General features: G+C 47.4%; 1 protein-coding gene across 4 annotated transcripts; it reads right to left on the bottom strand.

Moving 5' to 3' along the window:
• Nucleotides 1-509: 509 nt before the first annotated feature.
• On the bottom strand, nucleotides 510-18,927 carry F7 (coagulation factor VII). 4 transcript variants are annotated; one of them, XM_083610815.1, is made up of 9 exons: nucleotides 18,792-18,927; nucleotides 17,077-17,256; nucleotides 13,571-13,731; nucleotides 12,582-12,606; nucleotides 12,388-12,501; nucleotides 12,116-12,256; nucleotides 10,650-10,756; nucleotides 2,360-2,480; nucleotides 510-1,240 (listed from the first exon to the last, which is right to left on the bottom strand). In XM_083610815.1, exons 2-9 carry the CDS (start codon nucleotides 17,231-17,233, stop codon nucleotides 660-662), a joined length of 1,407 nt encoding a protein of 468 aa, XP_083466941.1. In that variant the 5' UTR covers nucleotides 17,234-17,256; nucleotides 18,792-18,927; the 3' UTR covers nucleotides 510-659. The 4 variants fall into 4 exon arrangements, with proteins under 4 accessions (XP_083466941.1, XP_083466942.1, XP_083466943.1 ...); XM_083610816.1 differs by lacking the exon at nucleotides 18,792-18,927 and adding an exon at nucleotides 17,820-17,911 and having other exon boundaries at nucleotides 17,077-17,308; XM_083610817.1 differs by lacking the exon at nucleotides 18,792-18,927 and adding an exon at nucleotides 17,359-17,718.
• Between the last annotated feature and the right edge of the window lie 526 nt (nucleotides 18,928-19,453).

Genomic DNA, 19,453 nt, shown 5'->3' with positions numbered 1-19,453 from the left:
CAAGCTGTTGCAGAAACGTGGAGAACTGAATTTAAGATTGGAAAAGTAAGCAACGGAGAGAACCATAATTGACATATCCTTTCATCCGTACTCCTCATTAGGAAGGTGGCCCCAAGGTGATCCTCTGATCATTTTGGTTGCTCAGCTCTATGTGCATATGGGTTAACTCAGTCTAACCTATTTCGGAGAGTTGTTGAAAGCGTAAGAGCGGGGATGGGAATGTACATAGCATTCACAAACCGTGTAGAGAGAAAGGAACAAAGCCGAGACAGCATCTCCTATCACTTTAAATACTTTGCCTTATGCAAACTGAATTAAGCATGTCCACTCTTTTTTTGTACTGAAACTTTTAAGACTGCAAGAATCAAATCAAATTCTTATTTTTCTTGTTGTAAGTGAAAAATGTTAAAGATTACACTACAATTATAAACAGCGTATGCTCCCTTTCTGGTCGCAATGTTAAAAATAATACTGAAGAATAAACTTGTGAAAATGTATAAAAGGAAGTGTTAATTCAGTATATAGCCTTTAATTGATATACAATGCTTGAAGAATGCTGAAAAACAAGTGTCAAAAAACAACAACAAGGAAAGTGCTAACGAAGGCTGCAATGCTGTATACATTTATCTGTGATTAAATCCCATTGAACTCAATAGGCCTTAATTCTGAGAGGGTGTATGTACAACTGCCGTGCTAGAGGTATTCTGCATGTGATTGTTTAGCCACCCAATGTATTCTACGACATTGGTGTAAACTCCGTATGTGCCCATTGCCGCACAGCCTTTACCCCAGCTCACGATCCCTGTTAGAAACCATGTGTTCCTGTACTCAGTGGCGTGAGGCCCACCACTGTCACCTTCACAAGAGTCTCGACTCCCATCAAGGTATCCTGCGCAGAACATGTTCTTTGTAATGTTTAAGTTAGTGTGCTGAGCACATTCTTTTCTATGCATTTTGACGAGTCTCACTTGCATAAGTGTGGCTGACGTAGCCCCGCCTTCTAAGAGACGCCCCCATCCACTCACTGTGGAGTATTCAATGAAGCTCAGCACATCTGCAGCAAACCGCTGCTGAGGCAAGCATATGGGCACCACATAATCTGTGAAATTGACAGGTGTCGCTAACTGCAACAAGGCAATGTCATTTTCAACTTTTTTGGGAGAATACTTTTCATGGATTATGATTTTAGCAACTCTTCTTTCCTGTTCACCTTCTTCTTCCTGGTCTATCCTGTATTTACCTGGAAAAGCAGGAACATTTGTTAAGCAACAGGTATCAGGTTTCTTAATAGCACAGATCGCAGAGTCGAGCCAGGTCTTTAGGCTCATATTCAGAGAGGATTAATAGCACAAAGACTGTCCTTATTTTGGGGTCACACACTGGCAAAGTTAGGTTGTGCAATTATAGTTGATTGGGAGGTTTTGCATCAAAGAACCCACTTTCCCAAGACTGGACATTTTGTAAAGCCACAGGAAAATGCGCTGGAATGTGTGGAATAACGTTAGTTTTGATGCATCATCATCATCCAATTTCCATGCAAACTAATCAGAATTTGTTATTCTGTAGCCAACACTGTCTAATCTCCCTGGAAACAAATCAGGATGACCTCTCAACAAACAGGTTGTCTGGAAGCACTGCATGATCGTCAATGGTTATGTTTTCGATTATTTTCTTGTTGCATGGCAGAATAATTTCCCAGCAGGTACTCTTCCCCAGAGCAATTATTTCCTTCCCTGGGACCTCATTCTCCCTGACAGCAGGGGACCTATCACTGTGGGAATGGGACACAGCTGTAACATCCCTGAAGGCCTTATCTGCCAGCTTCTCTGCATCTTTTAGCTTTTCCAGGTCTGCCACTTTGGTCTCAATGGAACAAATACATTCCCAGGGAGCCAGGAACCTTGATGCCCCTGCTGGCATTCTACCTGCGTAAAATTTTATTTAGTTTAAGCTACTTTACTGAGAGTTTGGATGTTATGTCAAGGAAAGGAAGGGCATAATGGAATGCCCTGGTCTCCTCACAGATGGATTCATATTACAGGCTGTGTTTCTAGAAGCGGAATGTGTCACACTGATCAGATTCTGATGTCCAGTTATTTATGCTGACAGTCTTACTTGATCTACATATCTAGTGATCCAGTTATTGGCCATTTGATCTCCCTGCATGGCATAGCACACAATAATGTTTATTTTGTTTTGTTTTTTAAAACCTTGTACCTCGTTCTCCACATTTTACCAGGGAAGCTTGTTCCAACTGTCCAACCATATGGATCAAGCGCTATGTAGTTTCAGCACATCATAATTGCAAGCCTCTCTTTACTAAGTTTATCTTCTCAATTCCACTGAGGACTGTACTCACCCAGCTTTATCCTGAGTGTTTCGCGACGTGTTTGTGAGAAGCAGTGGGCTGCAGTAACTACCCATGACGGAGCAATCAGAACACCTCCACACCTCTGCCTTTGACCTTCTATCATGAGAGCCTGAAAATACAACAACCATCACTGCAAAACCCTTTACAAAAAACATGATTTACTTGGCATTTATGAAGGACCCGTCAACACATCTACCAGTAATGTGTTCAACTGAGTGGAATGGTTAGGTTGTTTAAATGACACTTAAAATTTTGGGGAACTGAAATAATCAGAAGGCTGTAGCAACTTCTCCAAATGAGGGAAAATTACAATGTTTGTGGGAAACAAACAGATGAGTAAGGAGGGGTGTGACTGACTACAAATGTATGTAAGGTGTGGAAAAAGCAGGGAGAAAGATGTTTCTATCTCTCTTTCTCTCATAATGCTAGAACCCTAGGAGCATCAAATGAAGTTGGATGGCAGGAGATTTAAGGCAGGCAAAAAAAATAATAGTCCTTTAAAAACAGCTTTAAAGGGCGATTCAGCATAGTTAAACTACGGAATTTGCCGACAGAACATGTAGTGATGGCCACCAATTTAGGCATCTTTAAAATGAGCTTAGACGAACTCCTGAAAGATAAATTGTGAGAGCTATGTACTACCACCAGAATCAGATGTTTTCACCACCTCTGAATACTAACTTGCTTGGAGATAACTGCAGGAAAACATCTTGTTGCTCTCATCTCTAGCTTGTGGGCTTCCAGGGGCATCTGGTCGGCCACTGCAGGAAATAGGGTGCTGAAGCTGACAGGCTTTGTTCTGACCCAGCAGGGCTCTTATGTCCTTATGGCCAAGGAGAGCACCTGAGATACCAAAGCAAAGGCAAGGGTCTAGGCATCCTAAGAGTGGTTACAAAACTTAGTACATAGAGGGAGAGCTGAGTGAATAGCGTCTATGCCTGTCTTTTTTCTGCCCCCAAAGCTATTAGCAGCTTTGGACAGTGGGAGGTGAGAGGTGGTTTACACTGTGGAAAGGTGCAAAGTTAAGAATTCTTTCCCAGGGAACTACACACCGAATATCAAAAGCAAAACAAACAGCACACATAACTTTGGGTTTGACCTCCATTCAAGCACATTACACGTTGGGCTTTTCTGTTCCTGTGCAAAAAAAAGCACACTTGTGCATGTTCTCCCTCAAGGTTGCTGTCAGGGAATCAGGAGCAGGAGCACTGGGGAGAGAGGATTGGGAGAGCGAAGGGGAAGAATCCGAGGGCAGCGTAGGGGAGTATGACAGTGGCCCGAGAGATTCCATGAGCTTCTCCAGCGAATCAGAAGATTCCCAGAAGGGGGCGCCGATGGTCAGGGCAAGGGGGGTCCCAGGGGGGACGCACCAGAAACAAGGAGCCAGAGGGGAACCCCAAAGCAGCAGTGGAGGATCAGGACCAGTTTCCCCACCAGAGCGTAGTGGGGGGGAGGAGTCACATGTGTCAGGAGCAGTGTCTCCTCCAGAGAGGGAGTCAGGGCTGACCACGCCTCCAACGGAGGGGAGGTCAGTTGCAGCTAGCCCCCCCGATGGGGGAAGCAGTGACAGCAGCAGTGGAACGGTCAGGAGGAAAGTTGCTGGCTGGGCGCGCGCGCCAAGTTCAAATGTGCAGGCGCGCGGAACAGCAGGAGACCCGGATGGGGAACCAGCTCCTAAAGCCCGCCGGAGGGAGGGAGAAGGCTCAGGGGAATCAGCGGGAGAAGAGGCTAGAAAGGGCGGAACCCCGGCGGGCAGGCGGACCCAGAGGAGGAAGGAGCAGCGGAGAAGGTGGAGCAAGGCTAGACTCTTAAATTGGTGTCAAGGGGGAGGAGACTCAGACGGAGCATCAGTGGTCTGACACTTTAGACGTGGGGCTGCGCGCTGCGGCTCTGGAAGTGAAACTGAACTTCAATAAAGGCTTTTATACTTAACAACGAAGCAGCGTTGGTCCTTTGTGAGCTGGGACCTAGGGTAGCCCTGACAGTATGCTCCGTCCCACATAAAAACCTCGCAGCGTGAGTTGGTGCAGCGAGGGGCAAGACTTGGTGTTTTGCGAGCTCACGAAGATAGGCAAAGATGACTACAGAGAGCCAGGTGAAAGAACTGCAAGAAGCAGTCACGACGCTTTACGCGGAAGTAGCAGCATCCAGGAAAAGAGAAGAAGAAGCAGTAGCGCTCTGCCGGGATCTGCAAGCCAGGTGGGACCGTTGGGGGAAAGAGGGGCTGCCAGGACCCAAACCGGAGGGAGTTGACCTCGGGAAGAGGGGGGGCAGCCTGGTGGCGCACTTTGATGGGAACCTGCAGCAATACCCTAACTTCAGAGCTGACGTGGTTTACGCGCTCAATTTGCTTCGGAAAGACTTTAGAGATGAGGAAGAGAAGGTGGGCTTCATAATCACTCATTTGCATGGGGAAGCAAAAGCGTGGCTGCGGAATTTGTGGCGCGAAAAGGACCCTGCCCTCAAAGATTCCGATGCATTTATCAAAGCTATGGACGCTTGCTTTAAATCTACGGTAGATGTAGATATTGCTCGGAGGGAAATGCATGGACTACAGCAAGGGAAAGCGACGGTGAGGCAGTATCACTCGCGCTTTTTTGCCTTACTGAACGTGCTGGGCTGGGAGAAGGACTCCATTGCTGTCAGAGACCTGTTCTGGGAGGGGCTAAGTGGAGAGGTGAAAGATGAACTGGCAAGAGGAGAAAGACCCCAAAATACCCAAGAAGTTGCCCAAAGAGCGTTGGCAATTGGTGTGCGCCTGGAAGGACGTAAGGGAAGCACCCCAGCCAGGACAACCCCTTTCTTTCCCAGAGAGGCGGGGCGGGCGCTGTCCATGCCTCCTTTGGGAAGGGGAGAAGAGCCGATGGAGATTGGTGGTGCAAGGGCTCAGACTGCCAGCAGAGCCCAAACACCGGGAGCAGTCAAGGGGAAGGCTCCTAGAGGGACCAGGAAGTGTTACATCTGCGACAGTGCACAGCACATGGCCAAAGAGTGTCCCCAGAGGCTCCAGAAGCACACTGCAGCCTCAGCAACAGTAAAGGGAACAGGTGAGCAGCTGAAACAGCTGCAGGGGGAAGAAGAAGCCTGGTTGGAAACAGAGCCACTGGGGCCCAACCAGGCAAGTCAGTGAAGCAGTCCCCAGAGATTTTACAGCCCACAGACCCCCTCCCACCCAAACCAGTGGTGCAACTCACCGCATCGCTCCAGTTGCCCAATGGGCACACCATGCAAGTACCAATAACCATTGACTCTGGGAGCAACGCAGACTTTATTGGAGTGGACTTTATCAAGCAACATCGCATAGCACTCATGCCAGCCACGATGCCCCTAAACGTCGTCACGGTCGATGGCAGGAAGCTACTGGGAGGAGAGGTGGTACAGCAAACACCACCGATGGTGATGCAAATTGGAAACCACCGCGAAGTCATCAGCTTCAACGTCACCCACCTGTCGGACACGCCCATAGTGTTGGGTATGAGTTGGCTGGATAGGCACAGCCCGGCATTGGCATGGTACCAGCGGCAGTTGACCTTCTGTTCCTCCTACTGCGCAGAACACTGCATCCAGACCCGCCAGGAGGAGGAGGGGCAAGAGGATGAACCGCAGCTACACCTAGGCATGGTGCAAGCGGTACCCAACAAGTACAAGGAGTTTTTGGAGGTCTTCTGCGAGAGGGAAGCGGATAAGCTGCCTCCCCACAGGCCTTACGACTGCAAGATTGACCTCCTGCCGGGAGCGACGCTGCCGACTGGGAAACTGTATTCCATGTCTGAAGATGAACTGCAAGAACTCAGGGAGTTCATAGATCACAACTTGAAGCGGGGGTTCATCCAAGAATCTAAAGCAGTGGGGGGCAGTCCCGTGTTTTTCGTGAAGAAGAAGGACACGCCCCAACGGAGACTCATAGTTGATTTTAGGACCATAAATTCCAAAACAAAGCCCGCAGCATTCCCCATGCCCAAGATCGACGACCTGCTCGCGACGGTGAGGAAGGGACGGATCTTCACCAAGTTGGATCTACGAGGGGCGTACAACCTTATACGCATGCGGGAGGGCGATGAGTGGAAGACAGCCATGTTTACACCTTTAGGCACCTATGAATATCGCGTAATGCCTTTTGGTCTGCAAAATGGCTCCCATACCTTCCAAGCTTTCATGCATCACGTGTTAGCGGGACTCCTCTACAAGAAGTGCGTCTGCTTCCTGGACGATATCCTGATCTTCTCGGAATCGCAGGAGGCTCACGAGAGGGACGTCAAGGAGGTCCTGCAGAGGCTACGGGAGCACAGACTTTACGCCAAATTAGAGAAGTGCCAGTTCGACATGACGGAGGTGGATTTTTTGGGCTACAAGCTGTCCGACAAGGGACTCGCCATGGACAGCGCCAAGGTCCGCGCGGTGTTGGACTGGAAGAGCCCGCGCAATCGGAAGGAGGTCCAGAGGTTCGTCGGCTTCGCCAACTTTTATCGCAAGTTCATCAAAGGGTTCGCGAAGGAGACGGCGGCCATCACGGACACCCTCAGCTCCAAGAAGAAGAAGTTCACCTGGACGGACCAGGCGGAGCAGTCCTTTCGGAGACTCAAGCGTCTCTTCGCGTCCGAAGAACAGCTGCTACATGTAAACCCCAGCAGACCAATGAGGGTTGAGACGGACGCCTCAGACAGAGCAGTGGGGGCCGTCCTGTTGCAGCAAGATCCGCAAGGGGAATGGAGGCCGTGCGCATTCTACTCCAGGAAACTCAGCAAGGCGGAACAGAACTACACCATCTGGGACAGGGAGTTGCTGGCCATTCATGCAGCTTTCAGGGCGTGGCGGCACTTCCTCGTTGGAGCCAGACACACAGTGCAAGTCCGCACGGACCATAAGAACCTGGAGTACTGGCGCACGGCGCGGTTCCTGAACCAGAGACACATCCGCTGGGCGGAGTTCTTTGCGGATTTCGATTTCCGGATAGAATACATCCCGGGAGACAACAACGTCATGGCGGATGCACTATCCAGGAAGCCGCAGTATCTCGAGGAAGCGGCGCCGGTGGCGGCCAAGCACATTTTCGCACCGAAAGCGTGGGCGTGCGCTTCAGCTGCCGTGGACCTGGACGCGGTGCGTCGAGCGCTGCAGACGGATTCGTTCGCACAATCCAAGATGGAGGAGGTGCGAAGAGGCACAGCGAAGGACGACGAGTTCCAGATACGAGACGGACTGCTCATCCGCAAAGGGGCTCTCTACGTGCCCGGAGACGACCTCCGCGCGAAAGTCTTGCAGCAGCTACACGACGCGCCCAGCGCTGGGCACTTCGGCAAGGACAAAACGGCGGAATTAGTAACCAGAGACTTTTGGTGGCCCAAGGTGAGGGGAGAAGTCGCGGATTACGTCTCCAGGTGTGACACCTGCCAAAGGGCCAAGCCAGTACACAGGAAGCCAGCGGGTCTACTAGAACCCCTACAGACGCCGCTCGAACCGTGGGAGAGAGTGGCCCTGGACTTTGTCACAGATCTGCCCAGCTCGCGAGGCAAAACAGCGGTGCTCGTGGTCGTAGACATGTTCACCAAGATGGCACACTTTATTCCGTGCGCGAAGGTGGCCACAGCGGAACAGACCGCCAAGCTGTTCATAGACCACGTGTTCAAAGCTCACGGCTTGCCGCGGTCCATCCTGTCCGACCGGGGTCGCCAATTCGTCTCGAGCTTCTGGCAGAAGCTGCTGGGCATCCTGAACGTCAAGATCAACTTAGCGTCGGCACGACACCCGCAGACCAACGGACAAGCGGAGAGGGTCAACGCCATCATGCAGCAGTACCTGCGATGCTACGCCAATCAACAACCCTCGACCTGGGTGGACTACCTACCGCTGGCCGAGTTTGCCTACAACAACACGAAGCACGGGTCTACGGGAGTGACACCGTTCTTCGCCAATAATGGGCGGCATCCCAGAACTTTCCCAGGGTTAGAGACGAAGGGGGAGGGGGAGCCAAGGGGAGCGGAGCACTTAGCAGCAGAGTTACAGGAGGTCCACGAGCAACTCCGCAGGCAATTGGAACTGGCGAAACACGCCTACAAAATGCAGGCAGACAAGCACAGGAGGGTCGGGGAGGACATCCAGGTGGGGGACTGGGTCTGGTTAGCAGCCCAGGCAGTGCCGGCCAGGACGCTAGCTAAGAGGAAGCTCAAGCACAAGCAGCTGGGACCTTACCAGGTCGCGGCGCAAATCAATCCAGTGGCCTTCCGGTTGACACTCCCGGAGGGCTCCAGAATGCACCCAGTCTTTCATAGGTCAGTGCTCACACCCTACAGGGAACCCCACAGGTTTCAGGCGACAGGGAACGCGCCAGACACACTTAGTGAATCTCCGAAGAGGGAGGGGTCACGGAGGGCGACGCCACTCAACGAGGTCACGGAGATTTTGGACTCGAGGTGGGGGGAAGAGGGGGTGGAATACCTCCTCGCCAGGGAAGGTACCCCAGCCAGTGCCAACAGGTGGGTACCGTGCTATGCCGTGGAGGAGCACTATCTTAAAGACGAGTTCCATGCACTCTTCCCACACAGACCTATGCCGGCAGAGTATTTCGACGACTGGCTCTTCACGCCCACACTGTCAGCCAGTACGTTCCAGGGTTTTTCATCAGCTGAAGAGACGACGCCAGACACTAGCTCCTCGGAGGGGTCTCTCTCGGGGTTTGCCACAGACCGCTCCTATTGGTGGGACACTCAACCGGAGGTGGGGTGGCGCAGGGAGCTGCTGCGGGGACCTTTGCAAGCTGTCTCACCAGAGGTACCCGGGGGAGGGGAGGACATGGACGTGTTGGGGGAGGATCCTGGATTCGAGCACATCAGCAGAGAGATGGAAGCAGAGGAAATCGACGTCGACGAGCCCGTTGCGGTTGGGCCGGATCCAGTGGACCGGCTACACACCAGGGGGGAAGAATGGTATCCCGCACTCACACCCACTGGACTGGAGCACCCGGAACCCACACCCGAAGAGGGGGAGGGGGGAAGGGGGGGCTTCGAGGGGGGGGATGGATGTCAGGGAATCAGGAGCAGGAGCACTGGGGAGAGAGGATTGGGAGAGCGAAGGGGAAGAATCCGAGGGCAGCGTAGGGGAGTATGACAGTGGCCCGAGAGATTCCATGAGCTTCTCCAGCGAATCAGAAGATTCCCAGAAGGGGGCGCCGATGGTCAGGGCAAGGGGGGTCCCAGGGGGGACGCACCAGAAACAAGGAGCCAGAGGGGAACCCCAAAGCAGCAGTGGAGGATCAGGACCAGTTTCCCCACCAGAGCGTAGTGGGGGGGAGGAGTCACATGTGTCAGGAGCAGTGTCTCCTCCAGAGAGGGAGTCAGGGCTGACCACGCCTCCAACGGAGGGGAGGTCAGTTGCAGCTAGCCCCCCCGATGGGGGAAGCAGTGACAGCAGCAGTGGAACGGTCAGGAGGAAAGTTGCTGGCTGGGCGCGCGCGCCAAGTTCAAATGTGCAGGCGCGCGGAACAGCAGGAGACCCGGATGGGGAACCAGCTCCTAAAGCCCGCCGGAGGGAGGGAGAAGGCTCAGGGGAATCAGCGGGAGAAGAGGCTAGAAAGGGCGGAACCCCGGCGGGCAGGCGGACCCAGAGGAGGAAGGAGCAGCGGAGAAGGTGGAGCAAGGCTAGACTCTTAAATTGGTGTCAAGGGGGAGGAGACTCAGACGGAGCATCAGTGGTCTGACACTTTAGACGTGGGGCTGCGCGCTGCGGCTCTGGAAGTGAAACTGAACTTCAATAAAGGCTTTTATACTTAACAACGAAGCAGCGTTGGTCCTTTGTGAGCTGGGACCTAGGGTAGCCCTGACAGTTGCGCTTCCCAACATTCAAAATACAACTTCTTGCTCATGTTTCTTACCCCTGCCCACACCTCATGAATAGGTGTGCTGTTTGATTGCAGTGCAAAAAATGTGTTGTAACTATTCCTATTATCAGTCTAATTTTTATAACTTTTCCAAAAATGATTTTTTTTTTTAGTATAGGAATGGTTGTCTAGCCATTTAAAAAACAAGACAAGCTTCTCCTGTCTGCACTGAACACCTTGCAATGTTTTACCACTTTGTGAATGTTATGTTGGAGGTTTTGTTTGGATATTGTTTTGTCTCTTTTGAAATGTAGGGATCTGGCACAGTTTTCTTTCCCCCTAATGCACCATGCAGTGTATGGAAAGTCAAGAGGAACCTGTTGTGCCCCCCCCCAAAAAAATTCAGTGTTTCTGATGCAAAGACAGACAGACAGAGAATTGTACTAAAGTTATTTGAAGACTCACTTGCCATGGGCATTCACCTGGAGGACAGGTATAACCACCTACGATTCTTCCCTGTCGGTCCTCCCTTTTTTTGGCCAGAAGTGGTATTTTCCCACAAGGATAATCAACTGCAAAAAGATGTAGCTTTTGTTATGCGTGAAACATGATATGAGCCCTTCCCCACTTCTGAGTTTGGTCTGTATCATGAAACACCAGTAAATAATATTTTGAAACATACAGTTGAGCTTTCAGACTATAATACTGTGACCATGTTTTTTAGCGCAACTTTCCAATCTTCTGTTATTAACTACTATGAAAAACATGGGACGTGGGTGGCGCTGTGGGTTAAACCACTGTGCCACTTGGGCTTGCCGTTTGAAAGGTCAGCGGTTCGAATCCCTGTAACGGGGTGAGCTCCCGTCGTTTAGTCCCAGCTCCTGCCAACCTAGCAGTTCAAAAGCACACAGTGCAAGTAGATAAACAGGTACTACTCTGGCAGTAAACGGCGTTTCCATGTTCTGCTCTGGTTTCATCAGAAGTGGCTTAGTTACCGGTATGCTGGCCACATGACCCGGAAAAACTGTCTGCAGAAGTGGACAAACGCCAGCTCCCTCGGCCTGTAAAGCGAGATAAGCGCTGCAACCCCAGAGTCGTTTGCAACTGGACTTAATGATCAGGGGTCCCTTTACCTTTACCTTTCCTATTTAAAAAGCTCATTCTCAGGTGGGAGTTTTGTATTGTGAAATCCTTTAAATCCACTGATTGAAAGCATTCAAAGAGTGTGACATGCAATTCTTTTTTTTAAGGTCTGTGCCTCATTCCCAACAGGCTGTTACAGTCACATCTGGCCTAGTCAACAAACCAGTTAAGCGGGAGTAGATGGACTGAAACTGATGCATATATCCCAGCAAAGTCACAATCTGGGCTCCAGCCAGCCACAAATTGATGACCCTGCACTGCTGCGGCATGACAGATACACGTTTGTATCCATGCAGTATCGTTACTGAAAATGGAGAACAGGACAGTAGAGCACCTGCCATGTTTAATCCCCAACATCTCCAAGAAGGAGAAAGGCCCATCTGAAATCCTGGAGAGCTGCTGCCAGTCTGTGTGGACACTATTGAGCTATGTGAACCAATGGTCTGACTCAGCATAAAGCATTTTCCTTGCACTGCCAGTAGTTAGATCCTGGGAACAATGACGTTAAAATTGGTTTAGCTGGATTAGTATTTGAAGCCCTAAAGTAAATATTTCAGTTTGTAAACTAGTAAAGATACAACTGCTAAGTGGGAAAGAACAATTTTATCTGAATGGGGAATAGCAAGGAATCTTTTTTTCTGCCATCATATTTTAGCCTACCATTTTATTTTAAATTAAAATTGCAAGATTATTTTTTAAAAAAAGATTTTTAAATATTCTCTGGCATCTATCAGGACATGGATGTAACCTGAAATACAATTGGTGTGGTGATGCGTTCTATACCTTACCTTCTGGGATACAAGATTCTTTATCACTTCCCAGCCTATATCCCTCTGCACAGAAACACTGTCGTACTGCATTTGGGATATCAGTGCAATAATGCTCACAGTTGCCGTTGTCATAAATGCACTTCAGTCTGGTTTCTGGGCCTAAATATATTAGAACATATTAATTCACCAAATGCCTTGCAAAAGACCTGCAGAATTATATTCTAAATGTTATAGAGACAGACAGACAGACAGACAGACAGACAGACGGACAGATGATAGGAATATCTTACCAATTTCACAGTTTCTGCCCTCATAATCTTCAGGACAGTAACAATTGTACTTCTTGTACTCATCATGGCAAGTCCCACCATTTTGACAAGGGTTGGAGTCACACTCATTAGCATCTATGAAAACACTCAGGTGTCAGCAAAAATTCTAGGAAGAGCTCCAATAGCAAATTTTCTTTTAGCATGAGTCGGCTTACCTGTGTATTGTTTCCAGAATTCCATCTGAGTAGAAAAGGACAGAGATACAGGAGAAATAATCAAAATGAGCATAAAAACAGCAATATCTAAGTAAAACAGCATCTACACTATAACAGTTTGGGAAAAGTCATCTACTATCATGATAACCTTCAAAATACTAGTTTACTTCTGGGTTTACTTGTAACTTCCCTATTTTTGAACCAAAAATTGCTTCTTAAATTGGCTGATCCCACTCAGACACTCCCCAGTATCACAGATGGGGCTTTTCTGTCTGCTCTGTTAATTTCACCTGCAATAGGTTCTTTTTTGGTGATGCAAAAGCCAATTGGGCGTGTGTTCTTTTGCTTAATGTTTCACAAGGAAATTATAAATGCCGTGCCCAGTATTTCAAATTGAGTCCCATCAGATGCAACATAGGAAATGGGACGTTGAACACCACATGTTGTTCATGTACTGTATGTACATTTATTACATTTATGTGTGTTTGTACAAGAGATATGATGCACTTCAGAGATCTATCCCCAAGGCCTGGCAAAGACTGAAGAATCTCAGATCTATCAACTCCCACTAATGCATTTAAAACAAGTCATCTCCAAAACCAAACATCTCTCACCAAAGGCAGAACAGGTATTTTACCAGACACAAGAACCAGACTGAACCTTTTTGCTATTATACAGTATCAGAACTGGCAGATTCTCCTCCAAACAAGAAGTTGCAAATCACATTCAATTGGCAAGCTACACTTTGTACTTGCAATCAGGGTCTGCAGTTCTGGTTTGGAGGGTGAGCACAACCCACAGTTTGCTGGTTTGGATTTGGGAAGGAATTGGAGTGAGCAAGGGGATTAGGGAGGAAAAGCATGAAGCCAGTGGTTCCTCATGTAATGTCAAACCATGGTTCAGTTTGTTATAAACCATTGATTCTAATATAGATTTGGCAAATGTCATCAAAATGGGAGGATGCCCTTCCATTACTTCACATTACTTACAGTCCTTTCACTATCTTTGTAGATTTCTCTGGCTTCCTCAAATGAACATTTCTCTTCCATGCATTCTCGTTCCAGTGATCCCACTTTCAACTCTTCAAAGATGGTGTTGGCTCTCTTATTCCTTTGTAGCACACTGCTTGCTTCCTCATGCTTTAAGAAGACTTTAAAAACAAACAAAAAAATCATTGGCTTTCTGCCTCCGCAAACCAGTTATTAGGGATATCTCCACAGATGAGAAAAGCAGGGAATGGAACTAAACCGAGATTACTGTATTTTATGTCCATTTTGGAGAGTATAAAATTCATTCTGTGGGGGATTTTGTGTGGATCAGTGTCCCCTGGTCTCCAGGTTGCCGTTTCTCAGCCCAACAATTCCTTCTTGCCCTCATTTGCTTTCACTGCTATTTCACCTTACTGGTGGTAGCAACGCATATGACTTTTGTCAAGGGTATCATAAAGCTATGTTGGTAAACTGTGCTTTTTTCCAAGACAAAAAGGTAGAGGCATGTTGAGGCTGCTCAGCTGAGGCATGGGGAGCCTTCCATGCCTCAGATGAGCAGCTTAATGAGCCCCCACTGCGCCTCTCGGGCTCACGTGAGCCAGAGCATCTGGGGCTTGCTCAGCTGAAGCACAGCTTTCCCACATGTCAGCTGTTTGTTGGGTGGCTGAAGAGCCTCAGAAAAGCCCTGCTACACCTCTGGTTCACAAGGAGACTGTTATGTGCTGAGTTGAATAGGATCCAAAATGCAGCAGTCTGATTGGTCCTAGAACAATAGGATCCAAAATGCAGCAGTCTGATTGGTCCTAGAACAATAGGATTCAGAATTCAGCAGTCTGATTGGTCCTAGAACAATAGGATTCAGAATTCAGCAGTCTGATTGGTCCGCAGGAGCCACCCAATCCAGCTCCAGGTGGAAGTGAATCCGCAACCTGATTGGCCTACAGGAGAATCCCGGAATTAGCCAATCACGTGCGACCCATTGTGTAAATAATGTATATAAAGCAGATATTTTGGGGAAACTTTCATTCCTCACTACTATGAGCTGAATAAAGAGCATGAAATCCACACTCGACTCCGAGTATATTTCAGAGACCCTCTCCGGATCCTTGTAGAGGATGTCCCCTTCGGGCTCCTTGTGAACCAGAGGCACAGCAGGGCTTTGATGAGGCTGGTCTGGTCTCTCCCCTGACTATTGGGGGCATTCTGACTAAAAAAAAAAAAGCCCTGCTCATATACATCATGCGATCACCACAACCAACCAGGTGAAACAGATGTGAGGGGAAATGAGGCTGAGGGCAGTGTAGGTGAAATTTGTTTTGAGCAATTTCAAAATACAGTAAACATCAAAATTGAGGAATACTTAGCACAGTCCTAGTAGAAATGCTTCAAGCCAGAAAAATACTTCACTGTTCATTGTCTTATGGGGCATTGTAATTTTCTTTTGAGTTACAAAACAACCCTCTCTGTCCAGCCCACAGAGAAACTACTCCCCATCAGATTCGAATGCAGTTTCAAGAAATGTTTCATTGGAAATGCTTGAAGCTGTCCCAGAAACTCCAGCGGGTACAGAATGCTGCAGTGAGGCTCCTCACGGGGTCTCTGCCATGGGAGCATATTCACCCAGTGCTTTTCAAGCTGCACTGGCTCCCGGTGGAGTACAGGGTCAGATTTAAGGTGCTGCTTTTGACCTTTAAAGCCCTTCACGGCCTAGGACCCTCGTACCTACGGGACCGCCTCTCCTGGTATGCCCCACGGAGAGCCTCAAGGTCCATAAATAACAACACCCTTGTGGTCCCAGGCCCTAAGGAAGTTAGATTGGCTTCAACCAGAGCCAGGGCCTTTTCAACTCTGGCTCCGGCCTGGTGGAACGCTCTGCCTCATGAGACCAGGGCCCTGCAGGATCTGATTTCTTTCCGCAGGGCCTGTAAGACAGAGTTGTTCCACCTGGCCTTTGGCTTGGAGCCAGTTTGATTCCCTCCCTCCCTCTCTTTCTTTTTTCTTTTCCTTCTCCTCCTGTGATGAGGCTACATTTTAATATTTTAATGTTCCATTATTTTAATGTTGTATTTTATTTTTGTTTTTAAGTTGTAATCATTCATCTTGTTTTTATTATTACTTGTAAGCCGCTCTGAGCCCGGCCTTGGCTGGGGAGGGCGGGGTATAAATAAAAAATTATTATTATTATTATTAAATATAATTAAAATTAACAAAGTTAACATAGCTCCTTGCATCCAAGCAACTGTTAATTAAGAGGCATGTGCATCTTTGTGAGCATGCAATTTCCCCCCAAGTCTATCTTTTTAAGATTAGCTCCTCACTTGAGTGCAAGTGTTCAAATTTACTTCATTAATTCAAAGTCATGAATAGTGGGCTTAAATATAGTGGGGACTGATAGTTAAGTAAGTCATTCTCATAGTAGCCCCACCAAAATAAATGGACTTAAGTAAGTCAAGTCCCTGTATTTCAGTGGGTCTACTCTGAGCATGACTTGTCAGATACAACCCAGCATATCTATATTTCATAAGGTTTCTTTTTCTTTTTCCCCTAAACAAACATCTGTCTGACAAAGAATGTGCACTCTGAAAGCTGACTCTGTGTCAAATAACGAGCTGACTCTATCAAGAAATATTATTCCTGTTATGTTGCATTCAAATAGTTTAGTAACTAAATTGTATTTTAGGATTAAGCAAAAAAAACAAAAACCTGGAACAAATATTTACCATGTTTAGCTTTAGTCACATTTTATCCTTCCAGTAAAGAATAACTTCACCTCTATTTTCAAATGATGTGTATCACAAATAATACATAAGTTTGAATAATTACAGATTATGATTGTAAAGAAGTTTAGTCTATAGCTAGACTCACATATCACTTACTTGAGCCAATGGACAGTTCACACAACTTGTTTACTAATAATTTACAAAATGTAAAGAATCACAATTTTTTGTGATTACGGCCTTTCCTCTTTAGCTTTGTGAATGCCAGAAAATTTGCCCCCCCCCCCAAAAACACCCACACCCACACACCCCTTTCAGTAATTTTGGTAAAATTCTGAATTCTTAAATGTGGAGACAACACAGTGATATAGGTTTCTCTCTTCATGATATTATTCTATAGGTTCCGTTTAAACAAAACAAAAACAATAACAATAACCAACAAAGAGAAAACTACATGGATGCAATAATTGATAATGGTGGTTTTAGAAATACATAAAAAGGAGTTGGTCAGATTTGCTGCCTTTTTGACCTCTCAGTTTAAAACCTGGTTTTTGATCTATCTGTGAGGCACTGGGGAATTTGGTTAACCATTAAGCTTAGCAGCAGATTTTTCTAAATCATTATGGTAATCACATGAGCAGCTGTGTCACACAAAACAGTTTGGTTTTAGGAAGATATAGAAGCATTGGAATCCTTTCTCAAAATTGCCCTGCACTTTCAATAAGAAAATTACAAGAAAAGGAAACATTTCAAGTTTATACATTATGACAGTTTTTCATTGAGTCATACCTGCAGCCGGTGAAAGCGGATACACCAGGAAAAGGAAGAAAACCCAAATGCTGAAGTGGCAGGAAATCATGATGAAACCAAAATGCTTGTGTCCCAAATTGTGTGCTGATATTTCAGCAAGATCACGGTGACCAAAGTTCTGCTGCAATTGCTCCATTCATAGGAGGGGGAACAGAAACACTGGAAGAGAGAAAACTGAAGCCGTAACAAACCAATTTTCATGGGCGGAAAGCTGGACAAACAAGAAAGATCAGATTTAAGTTCATTTATTTCTGTTTATACCAGGGGTGGAGAAACTTTTTTCAACCCAAGGGCCGCCGTCGCTCATCAGAAACCTTCTGGGGGCCACATGCTGGTGAAAAGTGGGGAGAGGGGCAAAGGTTGTGGAGCAACAGGTGTGACTCTTGCCTTTGCACACCAAAAAGCCAATATATTTCTACATATATTAACATCCCATACGTATCTCTCATTCCTCCAAAAAGAGGTTTTGTCGTAGTTCGAGGACACATTCCAGCCAGAAAAAAAGCAGTTGAGGAGACTGCAGAGCCCGACCGCTGAGGGTTTTTGTCTGGGAAAAGGGTGTGTGGACTGGGAAGGGGAATGAATGGTCTAGGAAGAGGGTCGAGGGCAGTGTCCTGGACAGCTGCATTCAGCCTCTGACCATGAGGTTTCCTACTGAAATAAATAAATTAAGGTCTTATGTATATAATAAAGGTTCATAAATGTACCAGGCAAACAGGTACATGGATATATAGGCCACATGTCTGAAGCTGCATGGGAGAGCAGCCATGGAGCCATTTTGACTCCCAGGCTGACCAGGTGTTTTCTCTGCAAGGTCAAATGGAAAATCCTCCCCATTGTCTTTTCCTTCACAAATCCTGTCTTAAGGGCACATTTAAGATATGAATAAGGTGTGATCCTGTGATATGGCCCAGGAACTATTTATCATTACAAAAGACTGGCCAGGCTCCCCAGGCAATCCAATCAAGTAACCTGCCAGACAGGAGAAAAACAACATTCAAATTTCTGTTTTAGACTGCCTTTTCTGTGATGTAGGTATGATGTATCTGAGGGGTGGTCTTAGATTACACCCCTTCTGTGATGTATGTATGATGTTTCTGGGGGTGGTCTTGATCTACAGGGTGGCAATTTCAAAAGTCTTTATAAGGCCTTGCGCGCCATTGTTCTGGGTTCCTCCTCCTCTCCTGTGGGTGAGGGAAGCACCCTTTTGCAACAGATCAAGCTTACTAGCTGCTTTGCTTCTCAATATTCTCTGGTTGGCCTGTTTTTTTCCTCCAACCGATGGAGAACTTACAAAGGACTCTATGAGGGCTCTTGTGTTCCCCATAAGGAAATAAGGGCAGATTTTTTGTTTACGACACTATCCCTGAATAAAGGCCCGCTTTTCTACACAGTGTGAAAGCCAGCTGACAACAGAACCAGCAAAACACAATGAAGAAAATAAAAGTATCTAAAGTGCGTAAACGGTGCTGGAATTAAATTCTAGGAAGCTGAATATATATCCTAATACTCGATTACATTTTCCTCTCGGGATCAAATCAGTTATTGTTTTGATGCGTTTGATCGCAGGGCCTATTTGGTAATCTGGCACTGTATGTAAAGTAAAATTAGAAGAGTCTTAAGAAAATCGCAGGACACCAAACCGTTAAAACCTCTTAGGCGGCAGATGAGAAAGATAAAACAAGCCTCCTCACAAAAGGAAAGCAAGCATGCGGCCTCCCCACAGAAAATATGGTATACAGCCCTGAGAAGGCCTCTCGCATGTCTCCACCAAAAACACTTCAGATTTGGGTGGGACTCCAGTCATGTCCTCTTATTGTGAAGGGGAAGAGCGGCTCCTTCACTTTGTCCTCTCCACTGCACTCCCAGAGGACTGGCCCGCAGGATAAAAACAAGCAAGCCCTAGCGCATGGAAGGGGTTGGCAGGTCTGTTAAGAAATGGACAAAAAGGGTACGCCTCATGAAGGCCACACTGCTTCCCTTCCCTTATTTAGCCTTACTCCTTCCAGTCCTTTCTTAGGCTATAAGCTTCCTTTGTCCTCTGCTACAAACTAATTATAACGTTTCACCGAGAGGCGCTCTTGTGTGTGTGTGTGTGTGTGTGGAGAAATTTCTTTTTTTCAGTCATACTGAAACTGTTGGGATAATTCTGCCACCCGTCCCTCCCCCAGGAATATTTGGAGAATCTTCACCGCCTCCCTCATTTTGCCACTCATAAATAGGACGGTGAATTTTGGGGAGCCCATTTTCAACAGGGTCTGACACTGACCTTGGTGAACGCTGTCACCTTAATCTAGGAGGAAATGAGGGGCTGCCAATGATAAGAACAACCCCAATTTGTACTTGCTTTTCTGTA

The sequence above is a fragment of the Podarcis filfolensis genome (genome assembly GCF_964270895.1).
Source record: "Podarcis filfolensis genome assembly, chromosome: 4".
NCBI lineage: Eukaryota > Metazoa > Chordata > Lepidosauria > Squamata > Lacertidae > Podarcis > Podarcis filfolensis.
This window is presented reverse-complemented; position numbering and strand designations above follow the sequence as displayed.